At 36.2% G+C, this 15,935-nt stretch overlaps 2 protein-coding genes across 13 annotated transcripts in view; both read left to right on the forward strand.

The window, feature by feature from the left end:
- LOC123012987 (protein still life, isoforms C/SIF type 2) overlaps positions 1-6,659 on the forward strand; it is a 61,362-nt gene extending 54,703 nt beyond the window's left edge. For 7 of the 10 annotated variants that reach the window (XM_044411250.1, XM_044411251.1, XM_044411249.1 and 4 more), the window contains 9 exons: positions 560-852; positions 906-1,100; positions 1,150-1,258; positions 1,307-1,486; positions 3,423-3,718; positions 3,771-3,958; positions 4,010-4,347; positions 4,397-4,517; positions 4,616-5,238. In XM_044411250.1, coding sequence (XP_044267185.1) covers positions 560-852; positions 906-1,100; positions 1,150-1,258; positions 1,307-1,486; positions 3,423-3,718; positions 3,771-3,958; positions 4,010-4,347; positions 4,397-4,517; positions 4,616-4,952 — 2,057 coding nt within the window. In that variant the 3' untranslated portion in view covers positions 4,953-5,238. The other 3 variants (XM_044411255.1, XM_044411256.1, XM_044411258.1) reach the window with 1 other exon arrangement.
- Positions 6,660-8,685: 2,026 nt separating this feature from the next.
- On the forward strand, positions 8,686-15,787 carry LOC123013816 (facilitated trehalose transporter Tret1). Of its 3 annotated transcripts, none has more exons than XM_044412618.1 (3): positions 8,686-8,914; positions 11,725-12,139; positions 14,632-15,787. In XM_044412618.1, exons 1-3 carry the CDS (start codon positions 8,901-8,903, stop codon positions 15,721-15,723), a joined length of 1,521 nt encoding a protein of 506 aa, XP_044268553.1. In that variant the 5' UTR covers positions 8,686-8,900; the 3' UTR covers positions 15,724-15,787. The 3 variants fall into 3 exon arrangements, with proteins under 3 accessions (XP_044268553.1, XP_044268552.1, XP_044268551.1); XM_044412617.1 differs by having other exon boundaries at positions 13,458-14,707; XM_044412616.1 differs by lacking the exon at positions 14,632-15,787 and adding an exon at positions 12,208-13,371.
- Positions 15,788-15,935: the final 148 nt, after the last annotated feature.

Raw genomic sequence — 15,935 nt, forward strand, 5'->3', positions numbered from 1 at the left:
ATTAGAAGAAGGATCAGAACAAAGCTCAAAAGCAAACAAAAAAAGGATTACCGCGTTGTCAAACAGGTTACGCTTTTTTCCCTGTCTTCATTATACGCTGAAAAGTTACACGCTTTCTTTCCGGGTTTTATTAAATCCGGGTGTCTGAAACGGATTATAACTATTTCCAGGTTTTTTTATACGTGATGCGTCCTTTAAGCCAATAAATTGTGTTTACTCTGTCCGGTCACATTTAACCCGAGTTAAATCGAGCTTTCAAAGCACCCCTGAGCTTTGAAAATTTGGCTTTGCCAACTAAATAGACCGAAACTCAAACTTGAAAAGTTCAAAAATAGCGACATAATTAATCACTCGAGTAATTGATGGCAGTTTAAAAAAAATATGAGACTCTTGTGGGATTTTTATTGGATCTCTTCGTAAACCTGTCCATTATTGTTACATTATTGTTGCTTTGTCCAATTTTTTCAATTTAGTTCAGGCGGAGATTTCCATTCAATCGATGAGATTTTATTTGTAATTGCTGACGCTCGTTTTTCCGGCTTAAAAGTTGCGTTTTCAGGCAAAGACCGCTACTCTACAGAGTCTGAAAATCCGCCTTCGTCGATGACTGATTCCGGGATAAAGGTGAGTTCGCGTACAAACTCGTTCGAGATTGAGAATCTCCTGAAAACTGCTGAGCAAGTGACTGGTTTCTGTCGCTCACCTGTTGAAACTCGCAAATCGAGTCCTACAGGAAGTTTAGTCAGCAATACTTCTCAGACCTTGCTAACTCCCTCTCGGCAACTCAGCGACGCCGAGAAGTTGCGAAAAGTCATCTTGGAGTTGGTAGATACGGAGCGAGCGTATGTCAAGGTAAAATAAATCTCCCCATAAATCCCCAAGTTTTTGCACCTGATGCTCCCCAGCATCTCAACAATTTATTGGAGAACTACTTGGAGCCGCTGAAGAAGGAGACATTCCTGTCCAATGCGGAAATCAACGCTTTGTTCGGGAACATCCAGGAGATCGTCACGTTCCAGAGACAGTTCCTGCAGAACCTCGAAGAGGCTCTCGATCTAGAGCCGGATTTCCATAAATTTGAATACAGCAGCCAGTTTAAAGTGAGTCGCGATTTTTTTTTGGTGTTTGGACTCAAAATTTTCGTTTCAGAATGTATTGTTTTCCATTGGGAGCGCATTTTTGTATTATGTAAATCATTTCAAATTATACAGCTCGTTCTGTGCTAGCCACAGCAAAGCGCAGAAAGTTTTGCATCCGAGTAAGTATCATCGCAAATATGCAGACCCGAAACTAACGAATTTCGCAGACGAAGGCAATCAAGCTCTGCAGGAATTCCTCGCGGCGCGTAATCCCAAACAGCAACATTCCTCCACTCTAGAGTCTTATCTCATAAAACCGATTCAGCGGATCCTCAAGTACCCTCTACTCTTGCAACAGTTGCGGAACTTGACCGACCCCAACACCGACGAACACCAACACTTAGTCGGTAAGAAGATTAAGCTAAGTCGAGTCCAATCCGATTCTCTTGATTGTCTAAAGAAAAACTTTAACTAGATTTCTATTTTTTGACAATTTTTTCCGAAAGTAAGCTTAATTTGTGTTTTATTTAGAAAAAATACTAGTACCATTTAAGATTTCACGTAAAATATACACTACTCTAAAAAATTAAAGGAACAAAAAATTTTCCTAAACTTTTTTGTGATTTTTGAAAGGCTGTAACTCATCAAAAAATGGTCCTATCTAGATTTTAAAAAGTTTCTAGTTTTGAGCTCTTTTGGCAAATATTTTTTATGTGCTACGGTGGGGATTTTTTTTAGTTAAGTCAATGCATAGGCCGGGTAGCATGTTTGTTCACCTTTAATATGCTTTTTCACATTCTCTTTACGTTAATTTGTCGCTGAGAATGCTGAGATATCTGGCTTTAAATGAAAAAGAATCATCTTGTCTTTGATCATCGATATCTCAGCAACCACTGACCACACAGAGAATATAAGAGTGGTGTCAAAAACTGGAATAAATGCCTTATAAGATCTTCTTATAATTTTTTGGATTTTTTTTTTAACTTTAACATTGGTTTAAAGAAAAGAGAAAAAAGTAAGTTCTTGCGTTGTTTTAGTAAATCTACCGCGTATTCATTAATATTGATGGGGAGACTAATGTTTTTAGGTGCTTTTACAGCTTAATGTTCCCCCAATATCTCTGTAAATTTTTAAATCAATCCATCGAACCGTTTTCTCAGACCGATTGATCAAAATTTTGCAAAAGAATTCAAGGAACAATTGTACATATTGTTTCTGAATATTGTCTAATCTTCGTCAAGATGAGAAAAACAATTTTTTCAGCTTTTTTATAATTTTGCATTAGTTAAATTTGATAAAAAAATCGAAAAAAATTCAAAAYAAAAAATTTGATTTTTTTTCAAAAATTAATCAAAATTAAATTTTTTTACAAATTCAAAAAAATCTAAAACATATTCTTGAATTTTTCGTCAAATTAAGCAGTTCATTGTTTCTTAAATGTTTTTACAAATTTTCACTTATAATTACACGAGAGCTTTGTTTTTTCCAAATAAACTTGACATTTTGTTGGCTGAGATATCGATGATCAAAGACAAAATGATCCTTTTTCATTTAAAGTCAGATATCTCAGCGACAAATTGGCGTAAAGAGAACATGACATAGCATATTAAAGGTAAACAAACATGCTATCCGGCCTATGAATTGACTTAACTAAAAAAAAATTCTCCAAGTCCGTGGACCAGAAACAAAACCATAAAAAAAAATTTCTTGCTCTATTACTTAGAATTGCGTGATAACCGTAGCACAAAAAACATATTTGACAAAAGATCTTAAAACTAGAAAGTTAAAGTTTCAAAATGTTTTTTTTAATCTAGACCATTTTTCGATGAGTTACAGCCTTTCAAAAATCTCCAAAAAATTTGGGAAAATTTTTTGAAGTATGTAGTATTTTTTCCAAAGACAGTTACACACCTTTTCTTTTATTCACTGAAATGTAAAAAAACAGACCAAAAGTAGGTGTATGTACCCATAATACTCAAAAGTTCAATTTTTGGAACTAATTTTGTCCTCTACGTTTTAGTAATAAAATATTTAAATTAAGACATAAATTTAGACTCAACTTAAGTGCTACGTAATTGAGTTTTTTTTAAATTCCTTTACTAAAAAATGTTTTCCGTCGAAAAATAATAAGATTAAGACAAATCTGTTTCTAATTTATTCTGTTTTGTTCTATTGTGCTATTTTTTATTCATGGTGGTACGTACATTTTTATGTCGATTTTTAAGATGTTTTAACAAATAACATAAACAACAACGCAAAAGTTTATTTAATTGCAATATTTTGTATAATAAATTGCTAGTTTATAAGTTTTCAGGCCTAAATGTTTTTGTTTTTCATGTTTAGAGGCCCTTAAAGGTATGGAGAAAGTGGCCGAACACATCAACGAGATGCAGCGAATCCACGAGGAGTACGGGGCGATTTTCGACCACCTCTTCCGCCAACACCAAAAGAGTTCGAAACAGAGTATCGATCTAAGTCCGGGAGATTTATTATATTATGGAGGAGTGGAATGGCTGAACATATCGGATTTCCTGGGAAAAATCAAGAAAGGGCTTGAACTACACGCAATGTGCTTCGTGTTTAAAACGGCTGTCGTTTTTCTCTGCAAGGAACGTCTTCGCCAGAAAAAGAAACTAATGGTAAGTGGTGAAAAAATCGCTCCGCTCGTAAAACTGTTCGTTGTGTTTGAAGGGCGTTTCCAGTAAGGGTTCCTCATCCGAAGTTGAAATTATTCGCTATCAAGTGCTCATTCCTGTAACCGAAGTTCAAGTACGCGCTTCCTCCGCTAAGGATATGGATTCTCATTTCCTGTGGGAACTGATTCACTTAAGAAGTCAATTACAGAGGAGATCAGAGAAGGTCTACGTTTTGTCTAATAGGTAACATTGTCGGAACCTTTTCAATCCTGTTCCTATCGATCGAGTTTCCAGCACTGCTGACTTCAGAAACGCCTTCCTCAAAACCATCAGACAAATTATCAGGGAATCGGTTAGGAATATGTCAATACCATCGACGAAGCCGGGAGCGGGACCAGGAATCCTCCTTGTGACAGGACACAAAGGCGAGAATCTCAATAGTCAAACACTGGAACGGCCGGCAACGAAAACTGTCATAGTGCAAGGATCACACACATTGGGCAAAACGAAAAAGAAGACATCACAGAGGCATTCGGCCGGTAATATAGACTACGATAATATCAGCCAGGAAGGGGACGAACCGACGACTACAACCTTCAGGTCCCGGAGTAAGACAGTAGGAGATGCCGCAGGTACGTTTGAATTTTTCTAACGAGAAAAAATTAAGTTTGCGTGTTTCAGATCCTCCCAAACGCAGTGACCACGACCGGAACGACCCCGGAGCAAAATCCGAAGGAGAGGAAGACTCCCAAGGGTGCAAGAAGGCCACTCTCGGTCGAACTCCCAACCATCTAACTCTCAGGTATTGATTATACCCTTTTTCTCGGATTTATTGCATTCCGGTGGCCACCACCAGAACGCAATAGTCTCGAAAAAATCCGGATTAATCGTGGGTTTTAGCACGACCTCGACTTTGTCTGCCGGCAGTACCGGAAGCCAGGCCCGCTTGATCCAATCGTCGCACGCGCCGGAAACCTTCCAACCCATGCAGACCGAAGAACTAGGTAAGAGACCGGAAACCAAATCCCCGAAAAAACAAGAACGAAGGCCCAGTCCGAGTCCAAAAAATTCCAGAAAGTCCAGTCCGAGAACCCATCGGAGATCCAGAGATACTAGTCCCAAAGACGGCAAAAGTCCCAAGAAAATCAAATCGTCGCTTAAATCCCCCAGATCGTTGAGTATCGAGAACCCTACTTGTGTCGAGTGCTATCTGTCTGGCAAGTCAGACAAGGGATAGCACGACCAAATCAAGTGCTAGATTTTTCATCCTTAATTTTTATTTTTTAAAAGTTAGCACCCCTGCTTTGCATGACACGCCAAACCAGATTTCGACAAATCTGAGTTGGCGAAGTCTAGTTGTAGCTTAATGTCTGTTGGACTTCAAACGACCCTATCTTGATTCTAGTCCAGAAATCGCTTAATTTCGCCTGGATGCGACTATGACGTGTCATGGTCGTCATCCAGGGCCTGTCTGCTTGATTTTCTGGGCTACTCTGAGCTTTGAATGTTGTGCAAAATGCGTTTTGTTATAGGGTCGCCTGTGTGGAAGCCAAGAGACAGTAGTTTAGAGGCAACCTCAACCACTCTCCCGCGCAAAGGCAGAGACCACAGTTCGGCTTTAAGCGCCTCGCGTAAGTCCCTCGTCGAGACCACAACCGGGCTAGAGATACACAATGCGTATAGCCACCAGTAGAAAAAATATTTATATCACCTGTTTGTATGATGGGGGCTGAGCCCCGCCACTGTGCTGTTCATGCAAACGGACACACGAATCGAATTGTTAAACGCTGTACAAGTTATTTAAATAATTGTTAAATATTTGTGACTTTACCGACTGAGAAGTTTTTTTCGCCCCCTCACTCACTCCCGAGGTATTGGTTGGGATTTTGTTCGATAAATATATTCCAAGTTGTTGTACCAAGACTCAGTATTACAGGGGAAAATCATTCGATATACTTTTAGAACGTTTATGCATATTTGCAAGATCTTTATAGAAATAATTTTATTGCATAGGTTCGTTGTTTGATGAGAAAATCTATCAAAATGTGCTCGCCGAGAACCCGGCTTCTTCGCGGGCACACCAATTTATAATTTTAGATCTCAAAAACATATTCCTATTAATACTAATATTACGATTTGTTGAAAGAACTTTAAGATTTTATTTACTAATTTAAAGAGTTTTTAAATAAAAAACCTTAATATGTAATTTAATGCAATCAAGTGAATCAGTAGAGAGGGACTAGAACATTGTCACATTATTATTGAATATATAAAAATCTAGAAATAGTTGATCCGTACGTAGGTTTAATGAACAAATAGCTATGTATTTTTAAAAAATACATATTAGTTTAATAATTTAATATTAACTTATGTAATAGACGCGTCTGACGGCGGATTCTTTCCCAGAAACAATCCGCCGCCGGCCCTAGAAATATTTACAATAAATTAACCGATCACATTGTCAAATTCTGCTGTCAACAAATGTTTAATCGCACAAGACAACCAAAAACAATATTATTTTCCAAACTTGGTGCCCGTTTAATTTCGGTTTCCCACCACCAAGTTGCTCAAATGTAATCCTAGTCGTATGTTATTACTTTTGTATTAATTTTTATTGTGTAAGTGTTCCATCGCGACTCAGTTCCACCCTCACCCCCGTTTTTTTACTAGTGAGACAATTAGTACAAGCGAGCGGTGAAGTTTGTCAAAAAAAACGCGTCAGTGTTTTTCTGAAAAGTGCCAAAATCAAAAGAAACGAATTTAAATCATAAACGTATACTTAGCTAATTTCAAATTGACAAACTGTACTGTTCCTCCGGTCGGCATTTTTTCATTTTCACTAGACGATAAGGATTTCCTGTATGTCTGTATGTATGTAAAATCAACATAAATGTGCGTATGTATGGACGAAAAGGAAAATTTCAAATATATAACAAAAACTAAATGGAATTTTATTTAACGCCCTTCGAGGTGTTCAACAATCCCGGCATGATAATAATAATTAAACAAAAATTAGAATTGCTGCAATTACTGTAATTATTTTGTGGCACGAAAACGACATCTTTGAATTACAAAATGAGAAAAAATAATGCGCAAATTGTCGTAGAAGTATTAATAACCCGTTTGAATTGAAAAATAAAAAACATTTATAGTTATAACAACTAAAGTTAAATAAACTTAAATAAAATTCAAATAATCCACCTACCACTTAGCAACTACGTTGTGTTTTGTGCATAAACCTTCAAAAAAACTTTGAATTTATTATTTATTTTTCAAAAACAAATTACACTACTCCAAAAAATTAAAGGAAAAAAAATTTCCTAATTTTTTTGGTGATTTTTTCATCTAAAAATTGTGTTATTTAGATTAAAAAAAAACATTTACAAACCTTAAGTTTCTAGTTTTGAAATCATTTGGCACATTTTTTTTCTGTGCTACGGTTATCACACAATTCTAAGTAATAGCCCAAGAAAAAAAAATTCTAAATTTTTATGGTTTTTGATCCACGGACGTGAAGAATCTTTTTTTTTAGCTAAGGTGAAAAAAAAATTTTTTCAATCATAAGAGGATCCTTTTTCATTTCAAGTCAGGTATCTCAGCGACAAATTAACGTAAAGAGAATATGAAAAAAGCATATTAAAGGTGAACAAACATGCTATTCGGCCCATGCATTGACTTAACTAAAAAAAAATCTCCACGTCCGTGGATCAAAAACAAAAAGATAAAAATTTAGAATTTTTTTTTCTCTCGCTATTACTTGGAATTGCGTGATAACCATAGCACAGAAAAAATATTTACCAAAAGATCTCAAAACTAGAAACTTAAAGCTTCAAAATGTTTTTTTTTTAATCTAGATACGACCATTTTTCAATGAGTTACAGCCTTTCAAAAATCACCAAAAAATTGGGAAAATTTTTTGTTCCATTAATTTTTTGGAGTAGTATATTTTAAATAAAAAATGAGTTTTTGTTTTTGGTTCACGGTCGTTGGGATTTTTTTTTTAGTTAAGTCAATGCATAGACCGGATACTTAGTATGTTTGCTTACCTTTAATATGCTTTTTTGACATTCTGTTTACGTCAATTTGTCGCTGAGATATCCTTTTGTCTATGGACCAAAAACAAAAAAAATACATTTTTTTTTCACGATATTAGGCTTAGGATTGCGAAGTAACCGTAGTACAAAAACAATTTTTACCAAAAGATCTCAAAATTAGAAACTTAAGGCTTTAAAACAGTTTTTTTAATCAAAATACGACCATTTTTTAGATTTAAAAATCACCAAAAAATTTAGGAAAAATTTTTGTTCCGTTAATCTTTTGGAGTAGTGTATTAGAACAGAATTGGTAAAGAATTGGTGACAAAAATAAAATTTAATTTTTAAAATGAAGAAGTCTATGAAACAAAAGTTATTTTAATTTTTACATAAAACCTTGAAATTAATTGAGTCTGTATCAATAATTTGTTCTTATTTTTCCCGAGCGTCGATAATTCTTAAATGGCAGAAAATTGTTTTTTCCGGCAAGGTCTTTTAAAAATTTAACATTGCAAAATTTACTTTTCATTTAGGTTTTCATATAAATTTTCAGTTTTAAGAAATTTTTCTTTAATCAAAGCACATTATTCGCACTCACCGAACCGTAACTGAGCATCGTGACAAACAATTTAATTTTCATTACCGTCTTGAAAAAATGCGCAATAACAATTTAATTATAGCGTCTTGAGCGATTTTCCTCACATTTTCGCGTGACTCATTTATTTAGTAAAAATTACACAGATTTTATCTCAAAAATTCAAAAGCCAAGGACACTCTTCGGCTCCAGCGAAATTCTTCTTACCCAATAACTCCGATGCCAATTGCATAATGAATAGTTTATGTTTTAACAATAATAAAAGATAGAAGTCGACCAACATCATTAGCACACCTTGCCGAAGTGGGAGCAGCAGTGATTAGAAACCAGGGAATGGAAATGTCCGTGCCACAGTAGGCTGAAGGTTCAGCTAGTGTACAACACAGCAAAACATTTGTTTATTTTATTTTTAAACAAAAGGAATGTAAACGACCGTTTATTAGAATAGAGCCAATCAGTATTGAACTGTGATATGTGTACTAAACAAGAATTATCAAAGTAGTGCAATTGGAACAAAAAACAAGTGTTCGTATACCAAATGAGTCTTTAGTGCACAATGGTTATTAAAAGGTGAGTCAAATTTTCAACAAGAATTGCTAATTTCCGGCCCGAAAGAAGGACAAACAGCATAATTTTTCAATTTAGAGCTATTCTCACAATTGCAACAATTCCAAACTTTCGTGTAACCACTTATCACTCGGCGATTAATTAGCATTCCAGGAGAATTATTATTCCGGAGTCCCGGAACTGGCATTTTATTAAAAAACTGCGATTGGATTGTTTAACCTCGAGAGTAAAGAGAGTCAAGGTGTTACAGCAATGATACCATCAACAACATGTCATTATTTTTTTTCAAATCCTACCTATAATTATTTGGAGAATTTTGGCGACACGAAAATAAAATTAATTTCGACGTTTTATCCTCTACATTAAAAATACATTAAAGCACGCGAAATTCGCTAAATAATTTGTCACAATAAAATCGAGGTGACATTTCGCGTAACACAAATGAAATCTATTATGTAAGAAAGCCACAATAAAAGCCGTTATGAATTTAAATTAAGAGATAATTTATTCGTTTACTTGCGGCATTTAATTTGATTCTTCTAAATACACAAAGTCCCGACTTTCAACGCGAAATGAAAGGAAGTGATGCAGCATTTGAGAAAAGTAGGACTTGAAATACTCAATAAATTAAGTTTAGTTGGTCAATTATTTTTATGGTATGGTGAAAAATGGTCAAGACGTGAGAATGTTTGCTATCGATTGGGACATAATATCCTGAAATGTAACTAAATGAAAGTTTTACGTAATAAAAATATGTGGAATTGTCAGTTTGGAGATTTATTTTACATTTATATAAATCAAAAATATTTCATTAATGTTTATCAGTTACAAACAATTAAAATAAATGTAGATAAATTTCTAATTATCGCTTTAATTACTTGACTCACTATACATATTTGCAATTCATTGATAACTTTATAAGGCGTCCGAACTAAATTTCTTAGACATAAGAGTTCTGTTAAAATTTAAAATTCAAATCGAGCAAAATTGCAATGAAAATAGGTCAAATTGCTTTATTTTGGAAGAAAACTCTTATTCAAACCATTATTTTGTTGAAATATTTTGATTCAGGTTGATTTTCAGCTTAAAAATGAGCCAAATCGAAAATTTGTTCATTTCAGCCTAAATTTGGGATTAAAGAAATAATTTTTTTCTATTTTGCGTTTAGAATAAGTCTATTTCAGCACCCAAATGACGTCATTTGAGTGCTTTAATAAGTCATTGGCGTTAATTTAATTTTAGTGACGGGCTTTTTCACTATTCATTTTCAAATGTGAAAATAAGAATTATTTTTATTTTTCACAGCTGCCTAAAATTATTCCACATAAGTGTCAACCGTCTGAAAATTCTCTAGAAAAAAAAATTAAAAATTTTCGTCTTTTAATTTATAAAATGATAAAAAACGGCAAAATAGAAAAAATTGTATAAAGCACTTGTTGCAGAAGGTTCTTCAACCACTCATATGTTCTTGTATAGAACCTTCTGCAACTTGTACTTTAATAAACTATTATAAAATTAATTTAGACTAAATTCTATATTAAAATCGGGCAAAATTGGGTTGACAATAGCCAAAACTGCTTTATTTTGGAAGAGAACTCTTATTTAAGCCATTATTTTGTTGAAATACTTTGATTTAGGTTAAAATTTGAAATCAAAAAAAAATATATAGAAACCACTTTTAAACACTCATTTCTTTGATTATCGCCAAACGTTACATAAACACCCATTTCGTTCTTTTTCTTAAATTAGAAGTTTAAAAGCTATACAAATAGTACAAAAATTTAAATTTATTTCACATCACATTTTAAATTATAGTTAGTAGCCCAAAAATTCAACAATTTTTTAAGATTTTATTAGTAAGAATCAAGGCAGCTACAACTTACTTCAGAATGCTTTTTTAAATTAAATTAAGTAAATTTTAATGCTTTTGAAGAGTAAGAAAAGTACCGTCTCAAAATAGTGTTTTTTAAGATTTACCAGCCACAGCTTATAGAAGAAAGAGTAAAATTTGAGACAAATTCGATCTTAGTAATTAAATTGTCCTAATTTATTGAGGTACATACTTCAAATGAATAATAGCGTTGCATTAACCGCAAAAAAGGTTTTGAAAAATGTTTTTTATACTTTGTAAGAAAGAAACCTTGCACTTACATAATCACTAAACCACAATTTATTTTTTTCTACTGATTGTTTATTAGTAACCTCTTTCATTAACAGACAGATAGACAATTTAAAAATAGTCAAAATACAAATTTTCTAATAAAATGTCAAATCTATCAAAAGCTACAATCAATACCTACAGTATTGGATAACTATAACTCGTTTCTTAATTTCTCTTACTAACAAACTCGTTTGTTAAATAACTGTTAATACTTAAGAATCAACGAATTAATTCCGACTTTCAGAAAACAAAATCAACAATAAAATAAGTTCAGAGAAAAATTCTAATGCCTTTTTACTACACCCTATTGGAAAATTGATGAAAAATTGTTAGAAACACACCAACTGTCACACGAGTAAAAATATTTATCCAATCTATCTGATGTGCTAATTGGGTTAAGTAGCGAAATGCACAGAGGCCGAGAAAGTTATCTCTATTTACAATACATTTTTGAACGCCTCCAAAGCCTTGTCATACACACTTTCCCACTTAGGGAGCAATAAATCCCATATTTACCTAATAAATCTTCAAGTTCAGTCGGTTTTACCCACAAAACATTCCATCAAATGTAAAATACGTCTTTTACGTAACAACCACAAACACGCAATTAAAACTAATAATTTTATTTATTTGTACAAAAAATTTTTTGCAGTGATAAAACCCTCTCGCCTTTCGCCGCCCCGGCCGAAAGCCGGTCAAGCCTTCGCCAAGCCCTCCCCCAAATCCTGGCCGTTTGCGTCAAAAACGTCCTCCTTCTAGGCTTCGGCATGACACTAGGCTTTCCCACAATTCTCATTCCCAGCCTCTCGGGGAGCGACCCCAACGAGCCTATCTCTTTGGGCCAGGAAGCCATTTCGTGGATTGGCTCCATCAACCTCATCTGTGTTCCAATAGGGTGCCTCCTCTCGGGGGCTGCAACCCAGCCCATCGGGCGGCGGCGAGCAATGCAACTCGTAAACATACCTTTTCTAACAGCCTGGCTCCTCTTCTACTTCTCCACCGACGTCTGGCAGATTTTCCTCGCTTTGTGCATCACCGGAGTCACCGGAGGCTTGCTCGAAGCCCCCGTAAGTACCACGCTTTTCCGGTGTGTGTCTTCCACTAACCACCTTCACGCTCTTTCTCTGTTCCTCAGGTGCTTACATACGTTGCTGAAATAACACAACCGCACTTAAGGGGAATGCTGTCTTCGACTAGCACCATGGCGGTCATCTTGGGGGTCTTGGTTCAGTTTCTCTTAGGCACTTTCCTTAACTGGAGACTTGTAACGCTTTGTAACTGTGTTTTCCCGGTCGTGGCTTTCGTTCTTTTGATTTTTGTTCCGGAAACTCCAATTTGGTTGATTTCCAAAAACCGGTATCTCGATGCCCGGAAAAGTCTGGCATGGTTGCGAGGCTGGACAAGTCTCAACGAAATCGAACTCGAATTCCAGGATTTGTGTAAACAATTAGGCAAAGCGAGCGAAATCGGAATCGACAATCCGGAAAATTCCCTAAACCATAAATTATCAAAACTGGATCATTTGAAACTTTTCACAAGGAAAAACTTCTTTTGGCCTTATTCACTAGTTGCTTTAACGTTTTTTCTCGGACATTTTAACGGAATGAACGCTTTACAAACATACGCGATCAAAATTTTTGCCGCGGTTAAATCACCAATTGACAAATATTACGCCACAGTTATTTTAGGGGTTGTAGAATTGTTGGGATGTGTTGCATGTGTTACACTAGTCCATTTCACGGGAAAAAGGGTGATAAACGTCATTTCTTTGATAGGTTCAGGTTTGTGTTTCTTCATAGTTGCCACCTACACCTACATTTCTGATATCAAACATTTGGAAGGGCCTCAACCCCCAGATCTTAGACATAACTGGATCCCAACATTCTTTCTCATCACTGCCGCCTTTTTGTCATATGTTGGTATTCGAATTTTGCCGTGGATTTTGACGGGAGAAGTCTTCTCGAACGAGACTCGAGCCACGGCTTCCGGGCTTTCAGGTGCCATCGGCTACATTTTTGGTTTTTTGGCCAACAAGATTTTCCTCTCAATGGTCACAGTGTTCACTCTTCCGGGAACTTTCTGGTTCAATTCCACTGTTAGCATCCTTGGTGCCATTTTACTTTATTTCGTTCTCCCGGAAACGGAAGGCAAGACATTATACGACATCACTGAACACTTTCAGGGTAACACAAAACTAGACAACAAAGTCCGAAGAAACGGAATCGACAATAAAGCCTTCGAACTCGAAGAAAGTCGTGTCTAGATGACTCACAAGACTGAATAAATAACTTTGTGCCATTGTGTTTTCTTTTATTGCACCCTAGACTAGTACTAACTTTGGGCACATCTAACTCGACTTTAAATAACCCAATTTTTCTCTTCCAGACTCTCACTTACGTTGCAGAAATCACTCTACCTAGTCTTAGAGGGATTTTATCATCAACCAGTGGCGTGGCCGTAATTTGCGGAATTTTAGCCCAATTCTTACTAGGAACCTTCTTGAATTGGAGGATTGTTGCTCTAGTGAGCGTAGTTGTCCCAATTGTGTCTTTCTTTCTCCTGTTTTTCGTCCCTGAAAGCCCCTATTGGCTCATATTGAAAAATCGCCATGAAGACGCAAGAAAATGTATTGCTTGGTTGCGTGGATGGACAACAGTCGAAGAAATCGAACCCGAATTTACCGAATTGTGCAAACAAATCAGTTCAACAGTGAGTGAAAAACCCACCATTATCGACAAGTTAAAACTTTTTACAAAGAAAAACTTCTTTTGGCCCTTTTTGGTAGTGTCTTTTGCTTTCTTCATGAGCCAGTTTAGTGGTACTACTCCATTACAAATCTACGCAGTCAAAATTTTTGCAACGTTGAAAGCACCCATCGATGAGTACTACGCAACTGTCGCCATGGGTGTTGCTGAGGTTCTTGGGTGTGTATTAAGTACTTGCCTGGTACATTACACCGGGAAAAGAAAAATGAATTTTTTCTCGTTAATTAGTTGTGGCCTTTGCTTCCTCATTGTTGCAACTTATGCCTACTTGCATAATATCAACCATTTAGAGAAATTTTCGTCAATTAACCGTTCCGGTGATACGAGTTGGTTACCGATGGTTTTTCTTATAACTGCGGCTTTTTGTACCCACACTGGGATAAAATTGTTGCCGTGGATGCTCATCGGAGAGGTCTATTCGAACGAAACTAGAGCTACAGCATCTGGGTTTTCGGGTGCTGTGAGCTACGTTTTTGGCTTTATTTCAATCAAAATTTTTTTGTATTTAGTCAACTGGATCACGCTTCCTGGTACTTTCTGGTTTTATTGTGTGATGTGTTTTGTTGGTACCATTGTTCTTTACTTTATTTTGCCCGAAACTGAGGGAAAAACTCTCTTCGAAATCACCGAACACTTTGCCAGTAATTCTAAGTTAAGCAACAAAGTAACACGAATCAAAGATATCCGCAAAGGCGAAATAAATAACGCTTATGTTTCAAATGACGAAACTAGAGTCTAATTCTTCCTTTCTTCTCTCTTCTAGTCTAGTTTATTATTACCGATGTTTTTTCCAGACTTTGACGTACGTTGCTGAAATCACTCAGCCGAGTCTCAGAGGAATTTTAGCATCCACAAGCACAGTCTCTGTGATCTCAGGTATTTTAGCCCAATTCTTACTAGGAACATTTCTGGCTTGGCGAACAGTAGCTTTAGTTAGTTGCATTGTCCCTTTTTTCTCCTTCACTCTCCTCTTCTTCGTCCCGGAAAGCCCTCATTGGTTGATTTCGAAAAACCGGTTCCTGGATGCCCGCCAAAGCCTGGCCTGGCTGCGAGGCTGGACCGACTTAACCTCAATTGAGCCAGAATTCAAGGAACTCTCCCAACAAATCACAACCCGTCTTGAACTCAAATCCCCCTCCTGGAAGCTTTACTTCCGGAAGAATTTCCTCTGGCCTTACTGTCTAGTCTCCTTTACGTTCCTTCTGGGACACTTTTCGGGAATGACCACCCTCCAAACGTACGCTGTTAAAATTTTCTCCGATTTGAGAGCCCCCATTGATAAATACTACGCAACAATATTCCTGGGGGTGGCCGAAGTTTTCGGGTGCCTCCTCAGCGCGTGTTTGATCCACTACGTGGGAAAAAGAGTGATGAACTTCTTTTCGCTACTCGGCTGCGGCTCGTGTTTCCTCATCACAGCTTTCTATGCACAATCGAGCCAAACCAGCGACTCCAACTGGATTCCAATGACTCTCCTCATCGGGGCCGCTTTCTTCACCCATGCTGGTATTAGAATCCTACCATGGATGCTAGTAGGAGAAGTGTACTCGAACGATACCAGAGCCACAGCCTCAGGGTTGTCGGGAGGCTTGAGCTACATTTTTGGGTTTATTTCGAACAAGAGTTTCCTCAAAATGGTGGCCTTTATGACGCTTCCGGGGACGTTTTGGTTTTATAGCGGGTTTTGTTTCGGAGGAGCTGTTATTATGTACTTTGTATTACCGGAAACTGAAGGAAAAACTTTGTTTGAAATTCAAGAACACTTTCTCGGGAATCTCAAAATGGACAATAAAGTGGGGCGAACGAAGGACATCACAGGGATAGGAGAAGTCAATAAAGGGTTCACGGGAGATGAGGAAGACGCTAAAATTGAGAGTGAATTATAACTATGTATTTTGAAAGTGCTGTAACATTTTTATTTATGTAATAAACAATGTTATTTCGTTAAAATTTTATTTTGGTTGTATAGGCAACCAAAAATACAAATGTGTTAACATATAGTCTAAATATTTTAGTGTCTTAAAATGTAAACCTGATAAACTCGTCATGTCGTAGGATCATTATTTAATTTATTTACCTGTATCGATAATAATAAATT

Source organism: Tribolium madens, unplaced genomic scaffold (genome assembly GCF_015345945.1).
Source record: "Tribolium madens isolate multiple individuals breed KSU strain unplaced genomic scaffold, Tmad_KSU_1.1 Scaffold_96;HRSCAF=242;Tcas5.2_LG5, whole genome shotgun sequence".
In the NCBI taxonomy this organism is placed as follows: Eukaryota; Metazoa; Arthropoda; class Insecta; order Coleoptera; family Tenebrionidae; genus Tribolium; species Tribolium madens.